The sequence below is a fragment of the Ciconia boyciana genome, chromosome 1 (genome assembly GCF_034638445.1).
Source record: "Ciconia boyciana chromosome 1, ASM3463844v1, whole genome shotgun sequence".
Taxonomy (NCBI): Eukaryota; Metazoa; Chordata; class Aves; order Ciconiiformes; family Ciconiidae; genus Ciconia; species Ciconia boyciana.
The window spans coordinates 164,204,723-164,232,010 of record NC_132934.1 but is presented as its reverse complement, the minus strand read 5'-3'; the positions used below and the strand labels follow the sequence as shown (position 1 = coordinate 164,232,010).

Here is a 27,288-nt window from a genome sequence, read left to right as displayed (position 1 = left end):
CCACTCTTTTAAATCTGGCTGTAAGCCAAGAAAAAAAAAAAATCAGAATTCTCATTCTGTGGATCCTGGAGTTTTCTTTTCAAATCAGATAATTAGTAGAAAGACATATATGAAATTTTGAGTACTCACTGAAGTTCTTCATCTGTACTGCTAACTTGCATACTGTATCTTGTCTTTAGCTGTTGCAGGGCAAAACATTTCCTAAATATGATAAATGGGATCTCCGACAAACAGGCAGTGGTGGAGGTGTAGATGAGCAAATGAGTGGAGATTGTGACGATGAAGATGGTTGCGGAGGATCAGGAAGTGGAGAAGTCAAAAGAGTCCTGAAAATTACAGACTGTAAGTCCATGATTCTGTTTCCTTCATGCATTTTGGCATATTTTCCACTAAGAAATACCACTGAATTATCTTGGAAAAGGTGTGGAAAAGTTGTCTTTATAATGTTTCCAAGATTTACATGAATAGGACTGCAATTATAGGATTTCTATGAGCATGGTATGAATACGAGTATCAGTTTCATTGTAACACGTTAATACACATTTGGCATAACGTAGACTGACCTCAACACAGTATTTTAGTCAAATAAATGGTGTTACAATGACATGACCCTGTGAGTTACTACTGAAACATAAAAGGTTTAGCAGTTAAGCAGAGTAATTGTTCTAATTTTTCATGGAACTATGGGAAAATAAAAGGTTTAGTTGTGGTAGCTGAATTTCATGGAGCACTGTTGGAACCTATGTTGGTACCTATGCCCACTCAAAATCAATGCCATTGTTACTTCTTACACTTCTTCCTGCTTTTCTTACTGTTTTGGTTTTTGTGGTTTGGTTTGGTTTGTTTTTCTTTTCTGAACCACTTTTGTAACAATTTTCTTAAAAAAATCATTTGTTTGTGCACTTCTGTGGCATGGTACTGTGAGCATGAGCAATTGGATTGAAGCACAAGTAAGTTAACTACTTCTCTGAATCAGGATGTTATTCTACATCTCTTACTTCTCTTCCCAGTGTAGAAAAATAGGCAGAGATGATAGGAATAGATACCTGGTATAATCAAAATTGCATTTCTGCATTTTGCCTTTTTTTTTTTTTTTTCATTTTTTCTGCATTTTGCATTTATTTTTTCATTTTTGTGCATTTTTTATTGCAAAATTCCATACTAATAGATAAGAAGTCAAGGTTGGTGTCAATCCCTGAATTTATCTATATTTACTGAATTTGAGGGTACTCCAAGTTTCCAAGCTTAGGCGAGAACCCCAGGTCCTTCTTGACTTGACAGTGAAAAGGCAACTTAGAAATGTGGCCATAGGGAAGCCGTAGTGTATGCTTGCCCAATTCTGATTTGAACAACTGGAGAAATGAGACTGAGCATCTTGGGGCATGCCTTAGCAGGTCAGTTTGGATTCAGCCTAAGATGCTGTTGCACTGATACCTAATCCATACATTTTCAAGTCCTGCTATAGCTTCTCTAGATGAGATTTTAAGAGATCTGCAAAAAGATTTGGACACTTACTTCCTGAGAGTGCCTTTGAAGATTTAACTTTGAAAAAAGAACTCAGAGATCAAATATTTAAAAACAGATGTACTTTGGAATACTGGATATATTACATCTATTTGATAATGACACTCTATGGTATGGAAAGACTATAAAATAGTCTTAGAATATGACTGGGTCTATTAAGCAAGTATGAAATGACAAAAGAATTGCAAGAATAGTAAATTTTCTTTCACCTTCTACTGCATTCAGATTTTCTTGATATTGATATATTTAGTGTAATCTTTTCAAAATGTCAAAAATATAATTATTCTTCATATTCTCTTTATACTACATGTATTATAAATCTCTAGAACTATAAACTATGTATTAGGCATACTGAAGTTTACATATAATGCTGTTTCATTTGAACCTTTTCTAAGATATTACTTAACAAAAATATGAGTCCATACTGTTCAATATTATGACTTGTGCATATATCTTGAGTTACTAGTACCTTTGATGAGCTGTTGTGATTTTATGCAATTATGCTGGCATGCATTTAATATTTGGAATGCACCTTAAAAGGTGTCTTGAATGTATACCAGAAAGAGTCCTAGACAACACTACTTTGTTCTGGGGTATCACACATGCTTACTGACATGGAATTTCTGTCCAATAGAACTGTTAAAACATTAAAATTAGTAATAATTTTGCTATAATATACATCAGGAAAATCTTTGTCTTCAGAAATCATTTAAGTGTATATTTAAGATAAATGAAACAGTTTGAACAATCTTTCTTTTGCATCATTGTGATATATGAGTAGGACTTTAGGAATTAAAAGTGAAATTGAAAGTGAAAAATGTAAAATTTTTAGTAAGCTAAAAATAAAAAATAAAAAATATTTTAGTAAGCAAACAAAATTATCTTCTCAAGATTTATGATTTTACATGAGGAACTAGAATTAAAAAATTAAAATATAAACAACATCATGATTTAAGCTGGTGAAATTTTCTTAGCTTCAGGTGACTGGTATCAATTTCAATCTAAGTCAGATCCTGAACTCCTTGTTTTTAAACTGAAAAGTTAGATTTATTCTGGTGATATTGCTTACTGATCTTTGAAAAGCATGACTGAACTTCAGCTAAACCTAGAGGTTGACTACAGTATGTTTGAACCTCAATGTTAGCTTGTTAGTTCTAGTGCTTTTTTGTGCTTCCTAATTTTTTTTTAGTTGCATACAAATAGCCAGAAATGTCTGATTACTCTTCTGTATTTAGGTATGGTTTGTATTTTATCATATATGTCATGGAAGACCAACCAAACCTGATATGTTGTATAGAAACTTATATTTGTAGTCCTAAGTAAACTAATATAAAAAAGAAAACCCCCCACACTTACAGTGTGAACAAGATAAAAAAGTTAGATTTGTTCAAATCCAGCCCTTCATAAGCTTCTGACATAGAAACGCTTGTAATCTTACTCAGAAGTCAAGCTCAAGAATTGCTGTACATCTGTACAATTTTTCTTTTGTTTCTACTGGTATATAACAGATCATTGTTCAGGGTTTCCACTGTTACATGCTGCTTCTATGCATTATAAAAGACTAGTTTATCAGTGTAACATGACCACATTTTTAAAGCGAAAAACAGACTTCAGCTGCAGTAGAACTGAACAGGTAGAGACACAACGGACTGAGTTGGCCGATGCCCACATAGCAACTTAGGAATCACAGCAGAAGAAAAATTACGCACGTTAGAAATATCAGTGGCTTAGTATTTCATTGTTAACTTCCAATTTGTGAAAAACAGTAAGACAACCATAAAGACAGAAGACAGAAATAAGGTGAGGCAGAGAAAACATAAAAGTGGGTCATACTCCTCTTTCTCTATAGTACAGAGACTTACTCTTCCATCTATATTGATAAATGGCTGACAGTAGACATGTAAAAGACACGAATGACACCGGAATTGAACTGAAGCACCAAATAATCTAAATGTGTGAATATGAAGTCAACTTTTAGTGCTACAGTTTTAAACACATACTCGTTACAGTCATTTTGTCTAAGAGGAACTTTTAAGTAAAAAGTAAAGTAAAAAAGTTAACTAAAATACTTCCAAGAAGTTTTAATAAAGTCCAGAAAAAAGATACTTACTTTATTGTCATAGATAAGCATTATTACAGGACTTTATAATGCATTTATGACTTTTGAAGCTCAAAAAACATTTATGACTTATACAACAGATAAGTTATTTCATAAGTATTTCTTTTTAATGTGTTACATTAAAATGGGTGAAAAAAGATCATTTACGGAGTTTACTAACATACACATTTTAACTGTATTCGTTATACACGAGTCATTCACTTTACCTTATACTCTTTTGATACATGGAGACATACAGATAGTATTATCTTTTCCTCACCAAAGAAACTTTTTACAGTCTTTTTCTTCTGGACAACTTTGTGTTCTCTCATAATCAGTCAGGAAACAAAGGGGGATTACTAACTATTTTGTATTATAACAGAGTCTGGAGGTCCCAGCCAAAGCCCAGGCTCCTTTTTGTTAGCTGTTCCAGTCATTTTCACCAAAGAAATGATCTTGTCTGCAACAAATTCATAATCTAAATAAGCTGATAAAGTATGATGGTATGAAGTTGCCCTTTTTAAGTACATTGCTTTGTATAAAAATAAGAAGTGTGAAGACACATCCACCTTTTCTAAGGCCATGTCATTGCTTTCTGAACATGTGTATGATTCTCAGACCTGGAATGAACAGAGACGAAGGGAGAAGATATGTTTCTGCCAAGATAAACCTCTAGCAATTTTATGTGAACACATAGCCTCTGAAGTCAAAGATGGCTTATTTCTACACTCAGTGTTATAGATGTATGAATTGTTTTCACATAGTGTTGGAGACTGACAAATGTGTGGTGACAGGCTGTCTTTGGAAGGCCAATGAAGAGACTTGGTATTTATGACTCCGAAGTGATAGCCCTAGCGTTACACTAGTGCTTAAATTTTCTTGTATTTTGTAAAATTCTGGTTTTCATATCAAACAGTTAATCCTTACATTACATTCAGTGTTTCAAAGCCCTACAATTGTGCTGTCTGCTTTGCTCCTCATAAGTACTTTTAAAATATAGCAAATTGGAGCAGTTATTTGAAGGAATGGTAGTTGAAAGGATAGTGTACTTTAAATGTATAAAATAAACAGTAGTATAAAGTCTTGACACTTCATTTGCTGGTTTTATTCTACTCTAACCCAGGAGCTCCCACAGGACTATTTAATGCGTCACAATGAATTACCTCCTCAAAAACCTCTGCAGAATGCAAGAGGTAATAACAACAAATACTTATCACCTATATATTGATTTGAATCTGTTTTCAAATAGCTCTGTGAGGAATCCTGATATAACTCCTCTGAGGTCCTCAATACCATCTATCAAAATTCTCATAAGACTTTTCACAAGACCACTAATTTTCTGAAAAGTGCTCTACCACTGCTTTGTCTTTCTTTTCTCATTTTAACATGCAACACAGGTGTTTCTTTACTACAGCCAGAGATCTCCTAGTTCAGGGCTCATATAAGTAGAAATATCAGGGATGTCCTTGTGCTTAAGGTATATACAGGCAAACCTTGTCTCTCACTTGTTTGATTTTTATCTCACCTGATATTCATCCTGTCTGAGGAAAAACATTTCAAAAATGTTTTATTCCTAGGGCTACTTAATCTGTAGATTATTATTTTCTTGTTCAGACTATTTGATAGAGGGAAAATAATTCAGAAAAGGCTTTATGTTGTGATCTCCATATAAAAAGAAGGTATTATGATTCCAATAAACCAGTCTGTGTCTCTCATATGATGTTATACTGCATTCTCAAGTCTCAAACATCATTTCTTCTCTTTCTGCTCCTTCAACCACTTCAGTACAGTTGCTTTTTTCTTTTTTTTTTAAATCTGATTCTGATGGCATCTTCTGTGACCAAAGCTACTTAAAGCTGGCACATGTGTGAAATTTCATTTAGCCTCCCTAATTCAAGGAGAGTAAACGTCACTAACTGCTATACTTGGAAATGTGCAAATTCTGTAGAGGCTTTTCCATCTTGCTTCTCACCACTGGCAGGCCTACCCAGGGCAGGGCACAGTCTTTTCCTAAATTAGAATAAGAAGAGTAATATCAATTCAGTAATACCAATTCACATGAACAGGTGGAATTGGAAGAAAGTGCAATGGCAAGAGTGATCATGATATCACTTATTTGTACAGCTGCTTCTCTCAGTTGGTTCATTAGCCGTTCCCACCCTAGATGTGCTGGAATTGAACAGTTACTGTTCACTGAATAAAACAACTAGTCTGAGTACAAATATTAGCTAGACTATAACACATGATTTCACTGAGGTAATGTTCATTCAAAGTACTTGACTGGGACACAAGAGGAAAAGACTATTTTTAGGCAGCAAAGGCAAATATGACAAAATTACTGCATTTATCTTGAACTGTGTTTATCATAAAAATCCATCTGCCATTAGGCATATAGGATTTAAATGAATCATCACAAGACTAGATTGAGATAGTTTCGCTGAAGGAGTTGAATATGAAGAATGAGGATTCATGATCTGAAGTGGAAGTGATATACAACCACACAGACTGTGAAATGCTTAATGAAGAGCCCTTGGATTACTTTTAAACATCTTAAAAAAATTATACCATTTAATCTTAAAACAGTCTTAAACTTTATTTTAACTCATTAGGAAGCAAGCTTAAAAATATATGTATACAAATAAAATAGATTAAACATTCTAATGAACAATAATTTATTTAATGACCTGATATTCCCCCTGAGTATTTTTTAGGGTTTTGTATTTGAAAAGTCCAGTCTGGATCTGCTGATTTACATCAAAATATTTCAATGCTTCTACCACAGCTATTTAACAATAAGCTTGTTATTGACCAGTGCCTTTGAGTACACCTTTATCCCAGTGTAGTGGAAGGCCACTGTCTTTGTCTCAGAAAGTAAATCATGTTAAAGTAGTAGAAATATGGTCCAAAACTAGAGTCTCTTGCACAGTTCACAGCCCCTTTTCCTTAAACATTTATTGTCTAATTAAACAAAGAAGACAAAGATTAATAAGTAGACAACTCTGAAAGTTGTACTTTCAGTCTTATAAATTGTCAACACGGTATCAGGTAACACAGTTAATCTGTTCCCGTGTACTCTGGGCAACCTCTTCTGCTATTTCTATGCCATTCACCATCCTCAGCTCCAAAAGTAACCAAAAGTAAAGCATTGGGGTCCAAACCATCTTGGAAGTAATGTAAAGGGCTTCTCAGTAGATTTCTGCTTTCAGTGAGTGTCTCAGGATGCAAAGACTTAAGAAGACTGGTGGAATGCGCCAGATAGTGAAAGCAATAAAATCTCCATTATGATGTTTGCCATCTGTTATATTGTTTTAAACTCTCATCTGCATTCTGTATTACCTCAACAAAGGAAGAGATCCCTTATGTGTGAGTAGGATTGAGGTTTTTGTTTACACACAACAGTATTCTTCCTAATCCCCCATTGTTAATGTGAAGTATTCTTACTCAGGTGTCTTCGGAAGGACTACATGACTTCACTGTTTATATGTTCACTCAGTTCAGAACATCTCAATTCTATTAAAAATGAATTAAAAAGAAGTTCTTGCTGTGAACCCTAAACCTGGTCTAAATATTGCACTAACTTTTAACATGTGCTTTTATACTCAGATTTGATATTGTGTTTTGTGGAATAGATCAACCATTTCTTGTTTTGCTAGAGGAGCTGTCATTTAATGATGGTGCTTGATGTATTTTAATGGAATCGAATGCAGACTTTTTTTAACCTTACAAAATTCTCCAGAAATAGTCTGTGTGTATTCCCCACCTCATAATTCTGTCTATAGTTGGTGGTTTGTCTTTGAGAGAACATGTCTGAAAGATGATTGTGGAGGAGCAGCAGGAAATGAGGAATCTTACAGAACAATCCACCCCATTTTGAAATGTGAGAAGAGCGTGTCTTGGCCCACTGTATCACCCGCTGTGACTTCTGCACTAATTCCAGGCAAAAACATTTGCCCCACGTTTCATAGGAGTACCATTCAGAATTAATTTTATTGTCCTCAGTGGGAGACTTGACATATTATTCACTGTCAGGTCTGTTTGAGCAGGGACTGTATCTGTCATTGGCGTTCTGGTCCTCTGTGATTGCTTCTGTGCTTTTTGGCCCAAAATTAGGTGAAACAAGCACATGGCATATTACTTCTTCATTCAGTATGTAACTTGTTGGTTCAAGCAGCTCAAAAGCATCTATGTATCTGGAAGACAAATCAGAAGAATTTGGGTTATTTTCCCCTCTCTATCCAAGGAAACAGTTTGAAGGATACCCCTGCTAGGGAAAAGGAAAAGTTAGAAGGAAGTGAATGAATCCACAGAGATGAATGAGCTTTCCTTCCTGCCGTGCTAATTGGAAGCCCAGTATTCTCCAGGCTGATAAATTACCTTTTTATTACTTCAGTACCACATAAAGTAACTATCTCCTCCAGGATGCCAACTTTATTCCTATGTATAGCCAATTAGTTTAAAGGTAGTTCAGGTGATACACAACCTGCATCATACCTTGACCACACAATACCATATTCTGTACTTCTCTGATTATTCCAAAAAGGACCTCCTGAAGAACTGTAACCTTCACAGGAGAATCCAGATCAGAAAAGAACATAAGGGAGTATATCCTCTGTGCTCAAGTTCAGGAGGCATAAAGCAGTAGGCAGGAGTTTTTTTTGAAAAGTTGCTAAAAACTGAGAAGTACTAAATTGGAATTTTACACTAACACTTTTGTAAGAGTGGCACTAGCTACTTTCCTTCTACTGCTGTGGAAATAAGAAAGCATTTAGGCCATTCTCTATCCAGATAAATAGCTATAACATCTATTATCTAGTTCCTTTTCCTCAGGAAATATGAAAGAATGAATGAGAAAGCAATATAAATTGATACTTTGCTGGAAAATTTGTTTCTTTACTGGTAACTATTAGTGTGAATATTTATACATAGGTTCAAATAAATAATACATGCAGTAAAAGGCTACAATTTTCTGGTAACTTCAAAATTAGTTGTCTTATTATAAGGTAATTCCCATCAAAATATAACCTCATGTTATTAATGCAGGTCATTTGTAATTATTACACTGCTCTGATGTGCTGTGTTTTAGACCAGTGAGTATGCTTGTTAAATGCTTTTTGATAACTTAAAACCTTTGAAGAGTAATTGTGCTTCTTTGTTTGTGTTTGTGGTAGGCTCTGTCATAACAATATTCCTGTTGAGTGTAACATGTTAATACCGGGCAATGCACTGTTGAAAAATATAAAATTTTATATTAGCTGACTTTGTTTCTGCCTCTGTGTGAATTCCCTCAGCAAATTTTATGTAAACGTTCCCCTTATTTGTTTTTGAATTAATGATCCAACCTGACAGTGCAGCTTTAATCCATTACTCAGGTTAAATTCATCACTCAAGAAGTACAAATGTTGACTCCTGACAAAATATTGTATTCAAGAGAGAGAACTGATGCTCTTTAAATAGGAAACAACTAAAAATTGAAATGTCATCATATGTCTTTTCCAATGTATAATATGAACATGCATGTCACACCCTTTTGCAAAATAAGACAAAAGGAAGTTGTCTTGTAACTTTTCTCAGTTTTTACATTGCATTTCAAATTGAATTGTTTTGGTTTTTCTCTCACTGCTTCATGTCATTATACATTCAGCAACTTTACCTGTACACACCTCATAGGCTGGTGAAGTTCTACGCATAGGAGTCCACAAGTGAAATTTTTTTTGTGGCAGTCATTGGAACTTGTATATCACTGTGGCTTTGTTTATGCTTCAATAATTTATATCATTATGTATTTCTGTGCCAACACTTGATCATGTATACATAAATATCTTTGAACTTCATATGTATTGATAATATGTATCTTATTGCTGAAAGAAAACACTGATTTATTGAAATGTAGTTTTTCCACAGGAATGTGCTATTTAAAATAAATCTTTGTCTTCAAAAAATTTTCAGTTCCCCAAAAGAGAAGGGAAACAGAGAAGAGCTCAGTTTATGAAAGTCTTCCTGTGAGAAGGAAGGGTGGGGTAAGCCTAGCCTCCCAATTACTATTAGCCTGTGAGAACATTATCGATGTGTTATGTGATATCATCAAAGTTGTGTGATTTACTAATCCAATCCCCTCAAATGAACCAGTGGAAAATTGGTTAAGGTTAGTCCTTCAAAAAGCAGTAGATTATGCCCAAGTACATTGACTCCTGTCTTTACCTATTATAAGTCTGTGTCTCTCTGGTCCAAAGACTCTTTAGTTATTTGGATAGAGTAGGAAAAACTAGAAGGTGATAATAATCAGGCTAAGTCTCTAGAGCTGTGGTTAAAGTAATTTAGCTAGCATATGGGGGAAAAACAGAATAACCACTTCACTAGGGTCTGACCTGAATTTAGGTCTTTTTTGTCCTAAAACAACTTTAAAAAGGTTTATATTTCATCCTATTAACAGATAAGAACTTTGAAAATTTCATCAAAAGAAAAGAAAATATTGTCTCCAATTCTTAAAACAAGAAATTCACCTTTATGCATTTTTTCATACAAAACATTAAAATTCTTTATCTACTTAGATTAAATTGCGTAACATTTATTTTTGCCTGTGCGTGAGGGTTATGCAAAACCAAGTAAAAATATACTGCTTGTTTGTGCAAAGTCTGGCTAATTGGAAAATAATAAGACTAATACATATTACATTTTAAATGAGTTATGATCAAGTTCTTTCTGAAGTCAGTGGGCATCATTCCACTGACTTCACAGGAACTTGTATTTTCCAGAGAGTCCACATAATGACTCTAGTAGGAGTTACAAAGTTCTAATTATATTTTAACAGGAATTACCTTATAAAAATACCACTAATTCTGAAGTTACCAGAAAATTGGAGCCTTTTACTGCATATATTATTTCATGGAACCAATGTCTAATATTATAACTATATTTCTAATTATTCATTGATTATATTTCAATGAATCAATATTTCTTATTATTTTTAATGTGTTGTTTGAAATGTGATTTATAATAATAATGTACTGGGGATCTGAAAAGAAGATGTTTTTATAACTCTTGAGATGATCACTGTATCCAAACCACCTTTACTGTTCTATCAAGTTCTTCCATGAATGCAGTGGATGAGGATTTATATTGTTTTCTTTTATACAAAATAAAAATGAGCATGAGCTTTCCCACAAAAATATGTTATTTTCAAGCAATTGTGTTTAAATCAATACCTTTCTCGTAAGTGGTGATGTCTAATCCTCAAAAAACTATGAGGTTTTGCTTCAGATAAACATCCAAAAGTCAAGATATTTTTTAAAAACAGACCTTCTGAAGAGTCACTTTTGTCTGTAGTCAGCCTCATGTGTGATTTTATTATCTCTAAGAGATCTTTCTTTAACTCACAATTTTGAATTTTACCTTTAAAGTCTGCCACAAGTGAATTGATATTTAAACTCTTGTTCATGTTTTGGAGAGGCTGGGACTGGAGACAAAATTAGCAAAGATGTGAATATTTGCTTTGGGAATTTGACCTGCTCAAATATATTTTTACTCTATATTTTAATATAATTTTTTTTTTTTTGGGCGGGGGGGAAGAGCAGCATCCCATGGTTGATGTCACATTTCTCATACTGTCTGTGATAGCTTTTATCATCCACTTTTGATGACTCTTTTATTCGTTCAGTGTATTTCTACTCTACTGACATAAAGCCTCAAAGAAAATGTTTTTAAAAAAATAAAGAGGGTTGGGGTTTTTTTTGTAGAAATTGGCTCTTCTTATTACTTTGAGGGAAAGAAAATAAAAAGCTAACCTCTATGAAGTTTGAAAGGATTATCGTATTCTAGTAACAATTCCCTAAAATGATCAGGTTAGCTACTTTAATGTTACAGGAAAAACTCTACATTTTCACCACCCAAAGTCAAAAAGTGAATGTTAGAAGACAGCTATACACTACTGTTCATTTATTTATTTTCCTCAGAATGTAGTCTTACTTTAATAACAATAGATACAGGGACAGGATTTTTCTTCATGTTAGCCATTTATAATGTAAACGTCTGTGCTTGAACTAATAAATTTAGGCTCCTTTTATAGTCACTGGAAACAAATAAACATGTGTCACTGGAAATGAATAAACACGTGAGGGCACATTTCATTAGGTGTATATTAAGCACCTCTGTTAGGATGAGAAGAATTTTGCCCTATAATCCTTATTAATCTCAACTGATTGTAAAAGAACTCAAGCTTCAGTAGCTCAAGTACAGATATCTATAGTTAGACAAGTCCTTCCCTAAGTTAGGTTCTTTTGCTTTTGCTCTGGTTTTGATTTCATTTTGCTTACTTTTAGATAAGGGTTAAATATTTTTCAATGTATTTTACAGTCTCATTGTCAAGATCACTAGTGATTTGTTACAACATAAAATAGAGGGGCTGCTTGCAAATACAGCCATTAAGGCCTGTAAAATGGAATTCAAGTTCTCTGAAAATCCTGGTTTGCTAGGAGAAGAAATCATTTCTTTTTTCCATCATCTGTGAAGGAGAAAATGGTTACTGGTGCAAAAGGATGTGAGAATGGCTGTGAATCCCATGATGTGTTTGGTTATCAAACTGTCTTGGTATCTGTTTTATCTGTTTCTCTTTTTAGATTTGGAATACAGAAAAATGAATGTTAAAACTACCACAAACCAAAACTTTCATAACCATTATATTAAAAATTAATTATTTCACTGAATTTAAAAGGAACTGTAAAACACTTTCTTAATCTGCTTATGAAAGAATCTGCTTCTGTTTCAAAATTGTGAATCACATCAGACCTTTATCTTTCAATCTATTTTTTAAGCAGATTGTAACTATGATAAATGTCATACTTCTGTATACTCAAAGGTAGTTTATAATCAAAGGTAGTTCCTCTGTCTGTCATGTGTCTCCAGTCTTTATTATATTCTTTAAAAAAATCAAAGTGTGTGATCTCCTGAGAGTTCCCTTTGCAACCTGTGCAGAGACTTAAATTAGATTAATTTCATATTTGCGTCTTCCTCTATTAATGATTATAATTCCAATGCCTTGAATAATCTGCTTCTCAGTAATTCATGTTCATACTATTTTTTAACTTTTAAACAAGAGAATCAATTAATTTCTGTTTTTTACTGAAACTTAGCACTATTTTTATTCCCAGAAATAATCTATAAGGGAGACGTGACTATGCAAGATCTAGTTCTTCAAATCTGCAAAACATGTGTTAATATATTAAAAAAAAATCAGCAAAAGTTTGCTAAAGAAGGGTGAATCTGTTCTAAAATACTCAGTTATGACCTGTATTCTGTGAAGCAATGTATCTGCAAGGCAGCAACTGAGTTTCCTTTTTCTTCTATTCTTCTAAAGGGAAGTGGTTAGACATCTGTATAATTCCAGTCTGGCCTACGAATTAGATGCCTCTTTTCTAGAATTAGTCTGCTAATAGGCACAAGTATTGTTTTTTACTTTCTAGGAAGAAATAAATGGAAAAGATAGTGCAAGGGAAAAAGTATTCTTTGCGCCCTGATCCTCTTGGAGAGATTCCCCTCTAGATCAGACACCTAATAGTAAGGGTGGGACTCAGTTGCCTAGATATGCTGTCATTTTAGCAGATCATTTCAGGAGTCTGTTTCAGTATGTGCTCGCTAGTTTATTTTGAATGTATGAACTGTATTTCCAGTAACTATAGCAAGAGCTAGTTCACATTAAACCTTGTATTGTAGATACCTACATTTAGGTAAGTGAATCTGGAGATAGATTCCACTCTTTGTGTTTTCAAAGGTTGGCTAACTAGAACAAGTCTCTGCCAGATGTTGGCCAGCAGCAGTGAGATTAGACATGCTAAACATGAGTCATTTTTCTTACTTGGAGCCTCATTAAGCAGATTCTGCTCAGGGCCAGTAGACATGCTTAAGGAAGGGAAAATCTCCTGCTTCATTGTGATTTACCCAGTTGCAGAAACAGAGGGTTATGCCACAGCTCAATAGACACAAAATTCATCAAAGGCATCCTTTGTGGCACTGTATAGTCACTAGTATTTTTTATGTCAAATCCATTAGGTGTCTGAAACATGGATCTTTTCTCCCATTTGGCTTCCTTTCTCAAGTATATCATGGAATCATAGAATCATAGAATGCTTTGGGTTGGAAGGGACCTTTACAGGTCATCTAGTCCAACGCCCCTGCAAGAGCACGGACATCTTTAACTAGATCAGGTTGCTCAGAGCCCCATCCAACCTGACCTTGAATGTTTCCAGGGGTGGGGCCTCCACTGCCTCTCTGGGCAACCTGTTCCAGTGACTCACCACCCTCATTGTAAAAAATTTCTTTCTTAAATCCAGTCTAAATCTGCCCTCCCTTAGTTTAAACCCATTGCTCCTTGTCCTGTCACAACAGGCCTTGCTAAAAAGTCTGTCTTTCCTATAGGCCCCCTTTAAGTACTGGAAGGCTGCTATAAGGTCTCCCCGCAGCCTTCTCTTCTCCAGGCTGAACAACCCCAACTATCTCAGTGTATGTTGCACGCAGTCATCCCCAGGTAACTGCTTTTATAGCACAAGGTTAAATTAAGGGTCCCCTGGGTAGCTAGTACATTTCTCTTTCAGTCATATGATTTGAGCTGGTTATGAACGTTGTGAGCATGGACAGATCATATGGAAAGGTGTACCTGGTTTCTGGGAAGGGTATGGACCCCTTGTTTTTATTTTATTATCAATAATGCCCTAAGCATTAGGGACATGAGTCAATGAATGCCATTTTAATTCAGGGCCAAAATGTCTCTGAAACCCAACCTGGAGGAGCAAAAATGTAGCCTTGGCAAAAGGTGATAGACTGAAATAAAATGCCTAAGAATAAGAAACTAGTCCCAAAGAAAGAAATTTTTTGAGGAAAAAGTGTGATTGAGATGTCTGAATGAGAACAAGTCTGAATAGAGGAGGATGTATGAGAAATAGGCAAAAATGTCTTTGTTCACTACCTTTATTGTGTCTGTTCTACCATTTTTCTTTTTTTTTCAATGTTTATAGGCTTAAATAGAAATGCTGACGTGTGTAAGACTCCAGCTCCAAAGCCAAAGGGTAGATCCTGTGACCAGCTTTAGGATGTGAGAAACATTGCGGGAAACTTGCACAGGTGATATTGATATAGAAAGCATAACACCCTTAAGAGAGTCTTGGATTGCAACAGTGACATTTGGAAAATGTGTCAGTTGTTAGACAGAGTGGAGACAGCTGGCTGTTAAAAAATACTATTTCTGAAATACCAGGAAGCAAAATCAGAACATGAGAGTTGTTCTTAAAGGAAGAAAGCAGGTATGAGTGAAATAGCTGCAAAATAATTACTTAGTACATATTGTGTTGATACCTTACCTGATACCTGATAAATAAATTCAGTCATTAGCAAAAAAACAGAAGGAACTATTAATTAAGCTGAAGGTGAGGGTTTCCTAATCAAATTGTTCAGCAAAAGCTAGTTATAGACAAAAATATTGATCATACATTGTGACTTGCAGAAGTACTTGAGATTTATTAAAACATTTATTGTTTGTTAAATGTTGGTCATGAGCCAGCACTCTGGACAGCCCTGTGGGCTCAACTGTGAGTCTACTGTACTCATGCTACAGAAAGAGCAAAATTTGGAAAGTTTGGCCTGTCAGATGGCAAAAACTGTTAGTTTTTTTACAGTTCTGTCTGCAGTAAGTTAACAAGTGTATTGCTCCTTGAATTCTTATTTTAATTTACTTTTAATTTTATCAGATTTTTAAAAGTAAAAATCAGAGAGAACATTTTGCTTGTAGATCCGCTTATGTACAGTCAGGACTTCAGCTGCTCCAGTTCCTATGCCAAGTATTTTTGATAAATTCAGGACTAGTTCTTTTGAGACAGTCACCAAAATCCCTGTAGCAAAATTGAGCAAAATCCCCGTAGCTTCACATTGTGAAAAATCATCCTGTGATTGATACCTTTGTTAACAACTTCCACAGAAAAGGGAAAAATTCAACAGATGCTAGAAATAAATGGTAACTTCTCATGACCTGTGCTGAGCGCCAGTGGCCCAGGACTGAGCTGCCAGTGAGCACTTTAAGGCTCTCATCAGTGGACTGAGGAAGTTGCTGCTTCTGATTCTCAAGATTCACTTATTTTAATGTGCTGAGCAAGATGTGTGATGTATAATGTCATAGCATATATCATAAAAAAGGAAAATGTAATATATAATTAAAGAGATTGTGATAAAATCTGTGGACTCAGTAACATTTTTATGAAGTTATAAAGTAGTTTTCTAGTAAAATATCAAATATAATATTCAGTTCATTAACAACTCTCATTATCCCCAAATCCATAAACATTAATTTATTTTACTGTGTAGCAATTTCTATGAAATGTGAGTCATTAAACATAAAAGAAAGTATTTATAGAGATGGATTCAAAATGAGAATAATCAGATTTTTTTTCTTTTCTAGTCAATCCTATCTATTGCCTTTTTTCTTCCTTTTTTATTGCTCCTCCTTTTTCTAATTAACTACCATTTGTCATCTTATGTCAACTGATAAAATTATAAGTCATTATTTAGGGTACTAATAGCCCTAGAAGCAGTTGCCTCACACATAAACTCTCATGCCCAAATGGCCACTTACCAAAGAACTAGATTTTAGTTTCTCATCATTCATTACTGTTTCAATTGGTCTGAACAAAATAATTGAAGAACAGCAGGTGCTTTTTATGTCAATTCTTTACTCTCGTTTCTTAACTTAGCTTTTTAATAGCAATGTTCTTTCACAGTGAGAAGGTAATTAATTCTTCTGTATGCCAGAAGATGCCACTGTAGCACTCGCTGACAAACAGCAAAGACTGATGGTAGGGGAGAAGGGTATGAATATTATCAGGTACAGCATCTGATTGATTGCTCCTGAGCAGGTATTACTGTGAGTAGCCAAAAAATATGGGGTCTTAATTTGGTAAGAGAATGAGATTCTGCAATATTTTGTATTTTTACAAACAAGAAATAAAAGCATCTAGATATTGGGAATTAAAGGAAATAGTTATTTTATGGCATAATTTCATTAACCAAAATCCGAGTACAGTATTTGCCAGCTTGGATATTTATGTGCTACAACACTGCAACAAACATCAATATGAGTGCATGTTCTTTCTCCAAAGGGCTTTTCTAGAAAGGATTTCCCCACTGTTTAATATTCTGTATAAATCACTTAAAAAAATAGTCACCTGAGGTTACTATTTCATTTTCTTCTACATCCAGTTAATCGCAGAGAGGTTTGATATCATCTATCTACTGCAGTGTCATGGTTCTTTTTTTTCTTTCTTTCTTTTTCTTTAAAAGGAAAGTATGGATGCTGGTATTCAGCAGTCCATCACTAGCTTTAGAAACCAGGCTTTTCCCCAGGCAATAAAGAAACAGGGCAGCCAAAAAATACTTCCCCAAAAGGTCTATCTAAGAAGATGCTTTATTTTATTTTACTTTAGGAACAATTTGAACATTTTACCTCTTGACAGCTATGCTACTTGCTGGTGACAGGGGAGAAGAGGGAAGAAGGTTACTGTAGAGCCCCATTGATCTTCAGAAAAGCTCAAACTGATAATCTATAAAGAAATACAATAGGAGGAAGCACTTTAAAAGCACTTCCTTTGAAAAAAGCTTTCTATTAATTAATTGTTTGTCCTCAGAGATAAGGTGGTGCCTACATCAGAAAGCAAGCAAATATATTAAATGTGTGTGTGCATGTATGCTTTCCAGTGGGACACTGCAATGCACTGTCAAATGTGAGTGTCACCAAACAGACAACCAGAATGAGTTCTTGAAATTTAAGCTGTGCAGGGTTTTCTCCTATGAAATGTGGAAAAAAAATGTTAATCACAAGCAATGTACAATGGAAATTCTATGCCATGTATTATCAGTGAAAAACCCCAGTTATTACATACAGACTTCATGTCTTGAGGTCAAGCAAGTTTATCAGCTAATGTTTGGAGTTTATGATACTTCTGCCTGATTAGAATCAGGCCCAACTTCACTCTGTGTGGGGTTGGGGGAAAGAGGAAAGGTTTTTTAGTCAGTCACAGAATCGTAAAATATCCTGAGTTGGAAGGGACTTATGAGGATCATCGAGTCCAACTCCTGACTCCACATAGGGCAACCTAAAAGTTAAACCATATATCTAAGAGCGTTGTCCAAATGCTTCTTGAATACTGACAGTCTTGAGGCCATGACCACTTCCCTGGGGAGCTTGTTCCAGTGCTTGAACACCCTCTCAGCGAAGAGCTTTTTCTTAATATCCAATCTGAACTTCCCCTGATGTAGTTTTAAGCTATTCCCTTGCATCCTGTCACTGGACACCAGAGAGAGGAGGTCAGCACCTTCCTCTCTGCTCCCCCTCATGAGGAAGTTGTAGACAGCAATGAGGTCACCCCTCAGTCTCCTCTTCTCTAAGCTGAACAAATCTAGTATCCTCATATGCTCAGCTACTCCTCGTAAGTCATGCCCTCTAGTCCTTTCACTATCTTTGTTGCCCTCCTTTGGACACATTCTAATATTTTTATATCCTTCTTATATTCTGGAGCCCAAAACTGCACACAGTACTTGAGGTGAGGCTGCACCAATGTTGAGTATAGTGTGACAATCACTTCTTTAGACCAGTTAGCTACACTGCGCTTAATGCAACCCTGGATACAACTGGTCCTTTTGGCTGCCAGGATATATTTTGGACTCATACTGAGCTTACCATCAACTAAAATTCCCAGATCCCTTTCTTCAGGGCTGCATTCCAGCCTCTTGTCCCTGAATCTATACATACATCCAGGAATACACCATCCCAGGTGCAGAATCTGGCATCAGTCCTTGTTAAATTTCATACGGTTGGTGATTGCCCAGCACTTTTTTCTATCAGGATCTCTCTGTAAGGCCTCTCTACCCTCGAGGGAATCAATGGCTCATCCTAATTTAGCATCATCAGCAAACTTACTTAGTGTGCACTCAACTCCTGTGTCCAGGTCATTGATAAAAACACTGAAGAGAACCGGCCCTAAAATTGAGCCCTGGGGAACACCACTAGCGACTGGCCACCAGCCAGGTGTTACCCCATTTACTACAACTCTTTGAGCCCGACCCTTCAGCCAGTTGTTCACCCATCATATTGTGTGCGTGTCTAGCTGTATGCTGGACATTTTATCCACAAGGATACTGTGAGAGAAAGCTTTGCTAAAATCCAAAAAAACCTATGTCCACTGCCTTCCCTTTGTCCTCTAGTCAAAAGTGATAAGTGTTTCCACATCCAGCATTATCTATTCAGCCTGTTCAGTGTGCTTAGTAGCTCTGTTGTTAGAAATACCTTTCATCTCGTTAGCTGCAATAACAGAATTTGTCATCAGAATTCAGAAGTTACCATGTGGAATAAAAGCCTGGTCTCTGTGCCATGGTTTTGAAAGGCACATTGAACGCTGCCAGGTGGTGGGGAAATTGAGGATGTCTTTTACACAACTGAAATTTATGCCTTCTTAGCTATCTTCATGAAACACTAGCCGATCACTCTGTCCTTTCTTTCAAATTAGTGAAGGAGTATGTAGGGAGGAACCAGAAAGGATATTTAATCAAGTGACAGAATATTGAACAGTTGATTACTATGAGACACAACTACAATTCACATATTATCTGCCTATTATAATTTTGATTAAATATTTTTATATCAAATGTTTTTTGCTGGAACAGTCAAATTACTTGAATACACTTATGAAATTGGTCTAATAATAGCAAATGGTCTTACATGATGGCAGTACTATGGACAGAACCTTAGCCTTCTTCTTGGACTTACCATAAAAATGTTATATAGTAATTACACATTGAGACTTTTTGTTTTGCTTACTATCATGGTAACTCTTTTTTCGTTACTTCTCCATAGCATCTCATCTTTTCACCTTTTGGTTTTGTGAATACTAAGCACATCCCCTAAAGCTAAGGCTATAAAATACACTTACATTCTTAAGTAATATTTATATAATTAAAAGGCAAAATCGTGGCTTAAATGCACTAGCAGAAATTTTTAGACACACAAAACTTCTTTGCATTTTGGCAAAGAAGGTACAGTAAAAAAATCTTGTACCCCGTTTCAAATGTAGGGTCTTCTTACTAGTAGCTACAACAATTCTATCTGGAAAATAGGATTTATTCAAAATATATCTACCTTATATACAGCTAAAAATATCTGTGAATAAAGGTATATTTGGAAATAAAATAGAACCCCCAAAAATGAATTTTCATACTAGCAAGCACCTAACACAATTTCTACCACACCCCATGGGTTCCATGTTTACTGGTGTTCAGTGAACCATGTATTATTCGGAAGCACCAAATATTAGGTACCTATGAGTCAGAGTACTGTGTGGCTGAGGCATTTAGTATGCAATAGAGAATTTTTTGATGACTCATAGGTAGGGAAAGCGATATGGCCAGTGAATATTATGTCACTGTGCACATCAATTTTGCAATGTTAAACTGCTTATTTCTGCTTTTACTGCATTGGTTTCATCTTTATGCTTATCTATAAAAAGTATAATGGATCCAAAATCATTTGTGCTGAAGCGTTTAGTCACAGCTGTGCCCATTTCTCAGTCTTTTCTCATTTTGGAAAACAGCACTAGTAAATATTATGAGAAAATGTAGAAAGTAATTGAAATTTAACACTTTAATGGACCACTCCTGAATATTTGTTTTTATGAAATTATCTACATTTCACTAATATTTTATTAAACTATGACAGAGATAAAAAGCAGAAAGAAAGAGAACATGCAAGTACTTTTAGTTAATTTTGCAGTTTGAGTGGGAGTGTTTTCTCTCATGTATTTTGATTTTGATAAATTTTACAGGTCACTGGGAAAAAAAAGAAATCAAAACTGAGATTGAAAGTAGAACATATGAAGACCCAAGATCAATCTAATCACAGTTCCAAAGGCAAAGAGTAATAAAAATGAGTAGTTTTTCTGCACATTCTTTTTTTCATCCTTTTAATTCACAATAGCCACGATAGTGAGACATTTTACAACTAAACCGGTAGTTTATGTACAGGACGCCTGCTGAAGTATTAGCATATTATACTCTCTGAAGAAGAGTTTTTCAACACGTCAATATAAGAATCCTACAAAGACAAAGGGGCATAAATTGTACTTCATTATGGTTGTGTGTGGTCAGTATCTCATGTAGGGAACCATACTGTTTTTTCAGACTGTGTTCCTTCTCTTTTTTTTTGGACTATTGGTTTACAAACAGTTCAATTTTCCCCACAAATGTCTTTTTCCTTGGAATTTTTCTTTTCATTGAAAGATATCCTATTAGCATGTACTTAGATTGTATCCAGTCTTTGTCATCCAGGAATTAACTAAAGCAAGATTAAAAATTTTAAATACCAATGAAGTGATTGTATAGTATATTTAGTGTACTAGCAGATTTAGTAATTAGTAGGTCATGTGATCCTCAGTATTGAGAATGGCTATTCTCATATGAAAATATGAAAAAAAAGTTTTCTCCAGTTATCTATTCTTGCTTGGAATGTGAATCTTTTATTTTTTTTTTACCATGGAAAATTGGAAAATATGTCTTGCAATCTTTGACATGTCAATTTTCATTATATTATCTGTGCTTCATTTCTCACGGTGACCTAAGTATTTAATGGGTCTTCAGGTTTATGTTAATTCATTTTCACAAGGAAGATAAACTGATACTGAAATCACCTGGGTTTTTTTGATTAATGGACGTACATGTCTCATTGTTTTCCTGAGTATACTAAGAAGTAAATAGCGGGTTTGTTTGTTTGCTTTGTTCATAATTCAGAACATCTGTCTTAAAAGTACTTTGTACCGTGGCTCTTTTCTGGAGTGTATTAGCAGTCGTTTTTTTCACCATATCCTTTGCTTTCCTACTGCCCTCTTTGACTGTTCTTAGCACCGAACATTTCCGTTTCACTCATCTATCTGAAGCCAGCTACTAGTTCTCCTTTGCTTTGGACACAATCTCACTGCTGTCATGTTTTGAACAAGGAATGCCTCATGCTGCTTTAACAAGGTTTCACTGAATATCCATTGCAAAAATTAGCAGCTCAAAAATCAAATTTCTAATAGGTTTGAATTTCCTCCTGAGTATTTTAATGTATTTTGTTTCTTTTTATTCCACTTCTATTGTTTTAAGCTGTAAAATTTTCCAAATTTTCTCCACAACTATAAGCAATGCTAAAAATGTATTAAAGGACATTTTCATGTAACCCATGACTCAGGGAGTTCTGTCTTTAACAGGGCAGCAAATATCCAGAAACTGTGATAAATTGAAACAGCTGACACAACTTTAGCGACCCTAATCCTTTCAACAGATTTCAGACTTTGGGATCATAGAGAAATATAGTCCTTGTCATAACCCTTACTGTACTTATTCCCATTCCCAAGCTTTCTTCTACAATGAGTTGGAGGAAGGGCGAGAAAGGAGGAAGGGCACATTACATACTGTGGTATTACCATGCATTCATATGTGAGCAACAAGTCCCATTCTTAAGCCGAAGAGACCATCTCCAGCTTCAGTAAATATTGGTTTAAAAAGTTAAGTTATATTGATCATATTGATTAATTCAGTGGCTATAGAACAAACACATCAGCTCTCTTCCATCTCTTAGTCTGTATAAACAAAATAACAGGTTTCTGCCAAGAGTTCAAGAACCAAAGAAATAGCAAATGGATTGCTGCTCCTTTTTTTCATATTTTTTTGAGGCAATGAAGAGCAAAAAAGCAGTCAGAGGCCTGACAGTTTTTGTAAAAATCACCAGTTCTTGTATTTTTCTTTTATTAGTAGAGTATTTGGTTGTGAGCCATACAATATGGAGAATGAACATAGTCAGCTTGTTTGGTGTGAGTACACTTATTTGTATAAAAAGCAACCAAATGAAATTTTTTAGCACATTTAATATCAAATATTGATATCTCCACTAAATTCATTCCAGCTACCAGGTTTTGATTCTTTAATAATAAGGCTCAATAAAAATATAAATAACTAAACTACTAAAGAGTTAATTGAATAAACTGTGAGAATTTATTGGAATTATTTTATTCTTTACATTGAAATTTATGTCCAATTTTTGTCCAGTAGTGTTTTTGCAGAATATATAAAATAGCCTACACTGACTAACTACATACATCCTTCCTTTTGCTTTATATAGCTTAGTTAAACACACAGAAATAATTGGTATGATGCCTTGTAATAAAAATAAGAAAATGCCTTGGTTTTTTAAGTGAAATAGACCCACACTGAACAGGAATGTATTTTATAAGTGAAGGCAGTCAAAGACTGAAAATGGGAATTGCTTTTTCTGTACTGTAAAAATTAGGTGGATTAGTTTTGATCATCTAGGAATGCATGGTGTCTGAAGAAGCTATATAAGAGGAAACTGACGCTAAAAATAGATAAAAGATAATTCTGTTCTACTAGCTGATTTTTGAAAGGAGATGATTTGCTATGATTTTATCTTCTACAAAGGTTTCTGTATCATAGTTATCACCACAGGGTCACTAGTTACCTTAAGCAACATGACTAATAGTCTGTCACATCATATTTGTTTTCCCCTTCTCTCCTCATGGAAGGAGGATGTGAGCACTGGAATTTTTAATTTGCTGCAAAACAACGTCAAAGATTTACATCTTTTATCTGAAGTGCAAGAAGCTGTGTTTCTGATGATCTTTATCTGGCTTGGCTAAGGACATCAGTAATACCTATGCTACTGTGGGATCAAACTAGAACTGCATATTTCCCTCTAACATCTCTCTCCCTTGACCAGAATAAAAAAAGTTACCTATTGTACTGGTTTCAGCTGAGATAGAGTTAATTTTCTTTATAGTACCTAGTATGGGGCTATGTTTTGGATTTGTGCTGAAAACAGTGTTGATAATATAGAAATGTTTTAGTTGTTGCTAAGCAGTGCTTATACTAAATCAAGGACTTTTCAGCTTCCCATGTTCTGCCAGGTGCACAAGAAGTTGGGAGGGGACATATCTGGGACAGCTGACCCCAACTGACCAGAAGGATATCCCGTACCATACGACATCAAACTCAGCAATAAAAGCTGGGGGGGAGGGCAAGAAGAAGGAAGGGAGGATGTTCGGAGTGCTGGCGTTTGTCTTTCCAGGTAACCACTACGCGTGATGGAGCCCTGCTTTCCTGGAGATGGCTGAACACCTGCCTGCCCATGGGAAGGAGTGAATGAATTCCTTGCTTTGCTTTGCTTGAGCATACAGCTTTTGCTTTCCCTGTTAAACTGTCTTTATTTCAACCCATGAGTTTTTGCACTTTTAGCCTTCCTGTTCTCTCCCCGTCCCACTGGGGAGGAGTGAGCAAGTGGATCTGTGGGGCTGTGTCTGCTGGCCAGGATTAGACCATAACACCTGTATAAAATTTTAGCTATTTACTCCCTTAGTGAATTTAATGATTTTTGCTGATCTTCCACAGTTAGCTACATTTATACAGATAATTTGAAAGCTCAAAGATTGATAGGAATGAATGCATGGTTTGTAATTTGGTTCCAAAAGCTGGGTTGTCATTAAAGAGACCTTTTAAATGGAAGTATCTGCTTAGTGCAGTTCTCTCAGTTGAAGATAAGATTATACTTATCCCCAGTGTATGTATGCAGTGCTTAAAATAAAAATACTTGAACTATACTAAGGCATGCTATCTGTCACCTCTTCACAGGACCCTAAAAAGCCCAGTATATAGTTTAGCTTCCAAACAGAAGGTACCTATATGTATTTAAACTCTCCCATAGCAGAAAGATGATTAGAGAAAAAAATGTCATTCAGATGAGATCATTAGAAATGAGAATGGGCAAAAATGGATATGAGGAAATACTAAGACCACACAATTTTATTTCAGTGAAATGATTGTTCCTGTTAGTGAGTTTCCTACTCAAAACCAAACCCAACCAAATCCCTCAAATAAGTGTGGTATGCACTTGTCCAACCTACGTAATTAAAGAAATACAGTCTTGAATAATATCTTTTAGATTTATTTTTATCTTTTCTGAGCAGATCTGGAGAGATTTTCAAATTTTCACTTACACAACTATTAACATTCATTGCCTATAAAATTAAGAACTGATCTTTCCTTGGTGAATAATTGAAATAAAATGCTTACAAAGGACAATGTAGAAACAGAAGAGGTTAAATTAACCTGGATTTTTTAACCAAATCAGTGTACATCTTTTCCTTTAGTGGAATTTATAAGCCATAGTTGAGTTTTAGGAGCTTGACATGTTATCACTTCCCAGCTGAGTGTCAGCAGGTATTCCTCAGTGTAGGCTCTAAGCCCTTCCCAATTACCAGATACTACAACTTGTTTTGAACCTAGACTAGTTTCAGAAATGACCTTCCTCTAGCACATCATCTTTTATAAGTAAAGAAGAAATCTTCCAGGTGGATCTGCTGCCAATAAGGAATGGTTCCAAAGACCAGAAATTCTGGCTTTTCAGGAGGAATCTTTTCTTTTTCTAGAGAATGCAATATCTTTTCTCTGCCCTCCCCCGCAAGAAAGTATCTTGAGAAGTTAATCAACCAGCTTTAACAGGTCTCTCAGCCTTTCTTTTTTTATTTATTGTTTTATTTGTTTGGACTTTTTCAGTCCATTTATTTAACACAGCATGTGCAGCAAGGCGCTGGTGCAAGTAAGGCAATGTATTTCAATGTTGTGAATAACATTCTAGTCAGAACGTAGGCTATTGCTGCTAGTAAATCACTTTATGGATCTCACCATCTCATCTGTAATGCCAGTATCTGTTAATACAGTAATTTTGGTACTTCAGAGACTGTTGTGCATGCAGACATGAACACATTCAAACTAAAAACGCAATAAACATACTTCCTTCTCTGTTATCCTCTTGTTTTCTTTCAAGTACAGTAAATCAGTGCCAATCTTGTACTCCCACAGTATTAAATTATGTTTTCTACCTTAAACTTCTCTGGATCACCTAATGCTTCAAAATCCTGCATCTTTTATGTTATCTTACTCTGCCTTACCCTTAATAAATTACTCTCTGTTTTCCAGCCTTTTCCTTATCTATCTTCCTTGTCAGTAACCTCCTTTCCTATGTCCCAGCTTACTCCTAACAAAATAGCTCTTATTCTTAAATCCAATTGAAAGACTTCTCCTGAATCTATATTCCCATTTGTTTTATCTTGGATTCATGATGACTGGCATGCTTTTGGCATTCTGCTATATTTGTTTTCCTAAAGCATGGCTAGTTAGACAATCCTAGGAAGGAAGTAAGCCTTTACAAATTACTCAGAAGTAACATCTAAAGGAATGGAACCACTGCTAAAAAACACCCTATCTTTCAAATTTACTTGATCAGATAAACTGAATTATAACACTCTAAAAGAAACATATGGTGAACTTCAGTAGCAGGATTTTATTTCTATAATTTTTGGAAAGTAGATATATAGCATTGTTGTACGGGCTTATAGTGCTATATAGTTAAAAAATATGAAGATGATGCTTCCACAAGAGCCTCCAGAAAATGTATTTGGTAACAAAGATTAAGTGAGTTTAAAAAAGGTTTTTTTCCCTATACCAGAACTTTGGGTTATGTTGTGGTTTAACCCCAGCTGGCAACTAAGCACCACACAGCGGCTTGCTTGCTCCCCCCCGGTGGGGTTGGGGGGAGAATCGGAAAAGTAAAAGTGAGAAAATTCGTGGGTTAAGATAAAGACAGTTTAACAGGTAAAGCAAAAGCCACGCATGCAAGCAAAGCAAAACAAGGAATTCATTCACTACTTTGCATGGGCAGGCAGGTGTTCAGCCATCTCCAGGAAAGCAGGGCTCCATCACCTTTAACCGTTACTGGGGAAGACAAACGCCATCACTCGTAATGTGCCCCCTTTCCTTCTTCTTCCCCCAGCTTTAGATGCTGAGCATGACGCCATATGGTATGGAATATCCCTTTGGTCAGTTGGGGTCAGCTGTCCCAGCTGTGTCCCCTCCCAGCTTCTTGTGCACCCCAGCCTACTCACTGGTGGGGTGGGGTGAGGAGCAGAAAAGGCCTTGACTCTGTGTAAGCACTGCTCAGCAGTAACTGAAACATCCCTGTGTTATCGATACTGTTTTGGTCACAAATCCAAAACATAACCCCATACTAGCTACTATGAAGAAAATTAACTCTATCCCAGCCAAAACTAGGACACATTAATACCTTGAATATTTAGTAGAAGTGGGACTGAATACATTTGTATGATGGTAAAATCCGCTTGTCCATCACCAAGACCAAAGAGTACTAGACAGATAGATAAGTTTGAGAGGCAGCAGAAATCTCCTAAATATAAGTGATGCATAGGTGAAAATGAATTCAGTTTATCTTATTTTTGTATATTTCTGTATAGCTTTATCCCTACAGAAATTTTATTATATATCCATACCACAGAGAAAGGTCTTCAAATAAATGAAGTTATTGAAGTCCTGAATTATATACCAGACTATACAGTGCCACAAGCATATTTTTCTAAAGTAATCAAACCCCAGAGAAAAAAACATATATGTTGACAACCATATCAAGAAGCATTAAAGTTATTTTTAGAATGAAAGTTACTTGAGCCTGGATAATCTGAAAGGATTTATGAAAGTCATATGGATATGAAACAACTCACATTATTTGAAAAGGAACGTCGTTA

The 27,288-nt window shown here is 35.3% G+C and overlaps 1 protein-coding gene across 1 annotated transcript in view; it reads left to right on the top strand.

Annotated features, from left to right (window-relative positions):
• The window catches only part of GPC5 (glypican 5), a 764,171-nt gene that overhangs the window by 433,766 nt on the left and 303,117 nt on the right, over window positions 1–27,288 (top strand). The window contains exon 7 of the mRNA XM_072854020.1: window positions 180–342. Within this exon, the coding sequence (XP_072710121.1) occupies window positions 180–342 (163 nt within the window). The remainder of the gene's footprint in view (window positions 1–179; window positions 343–27,288) is intronic.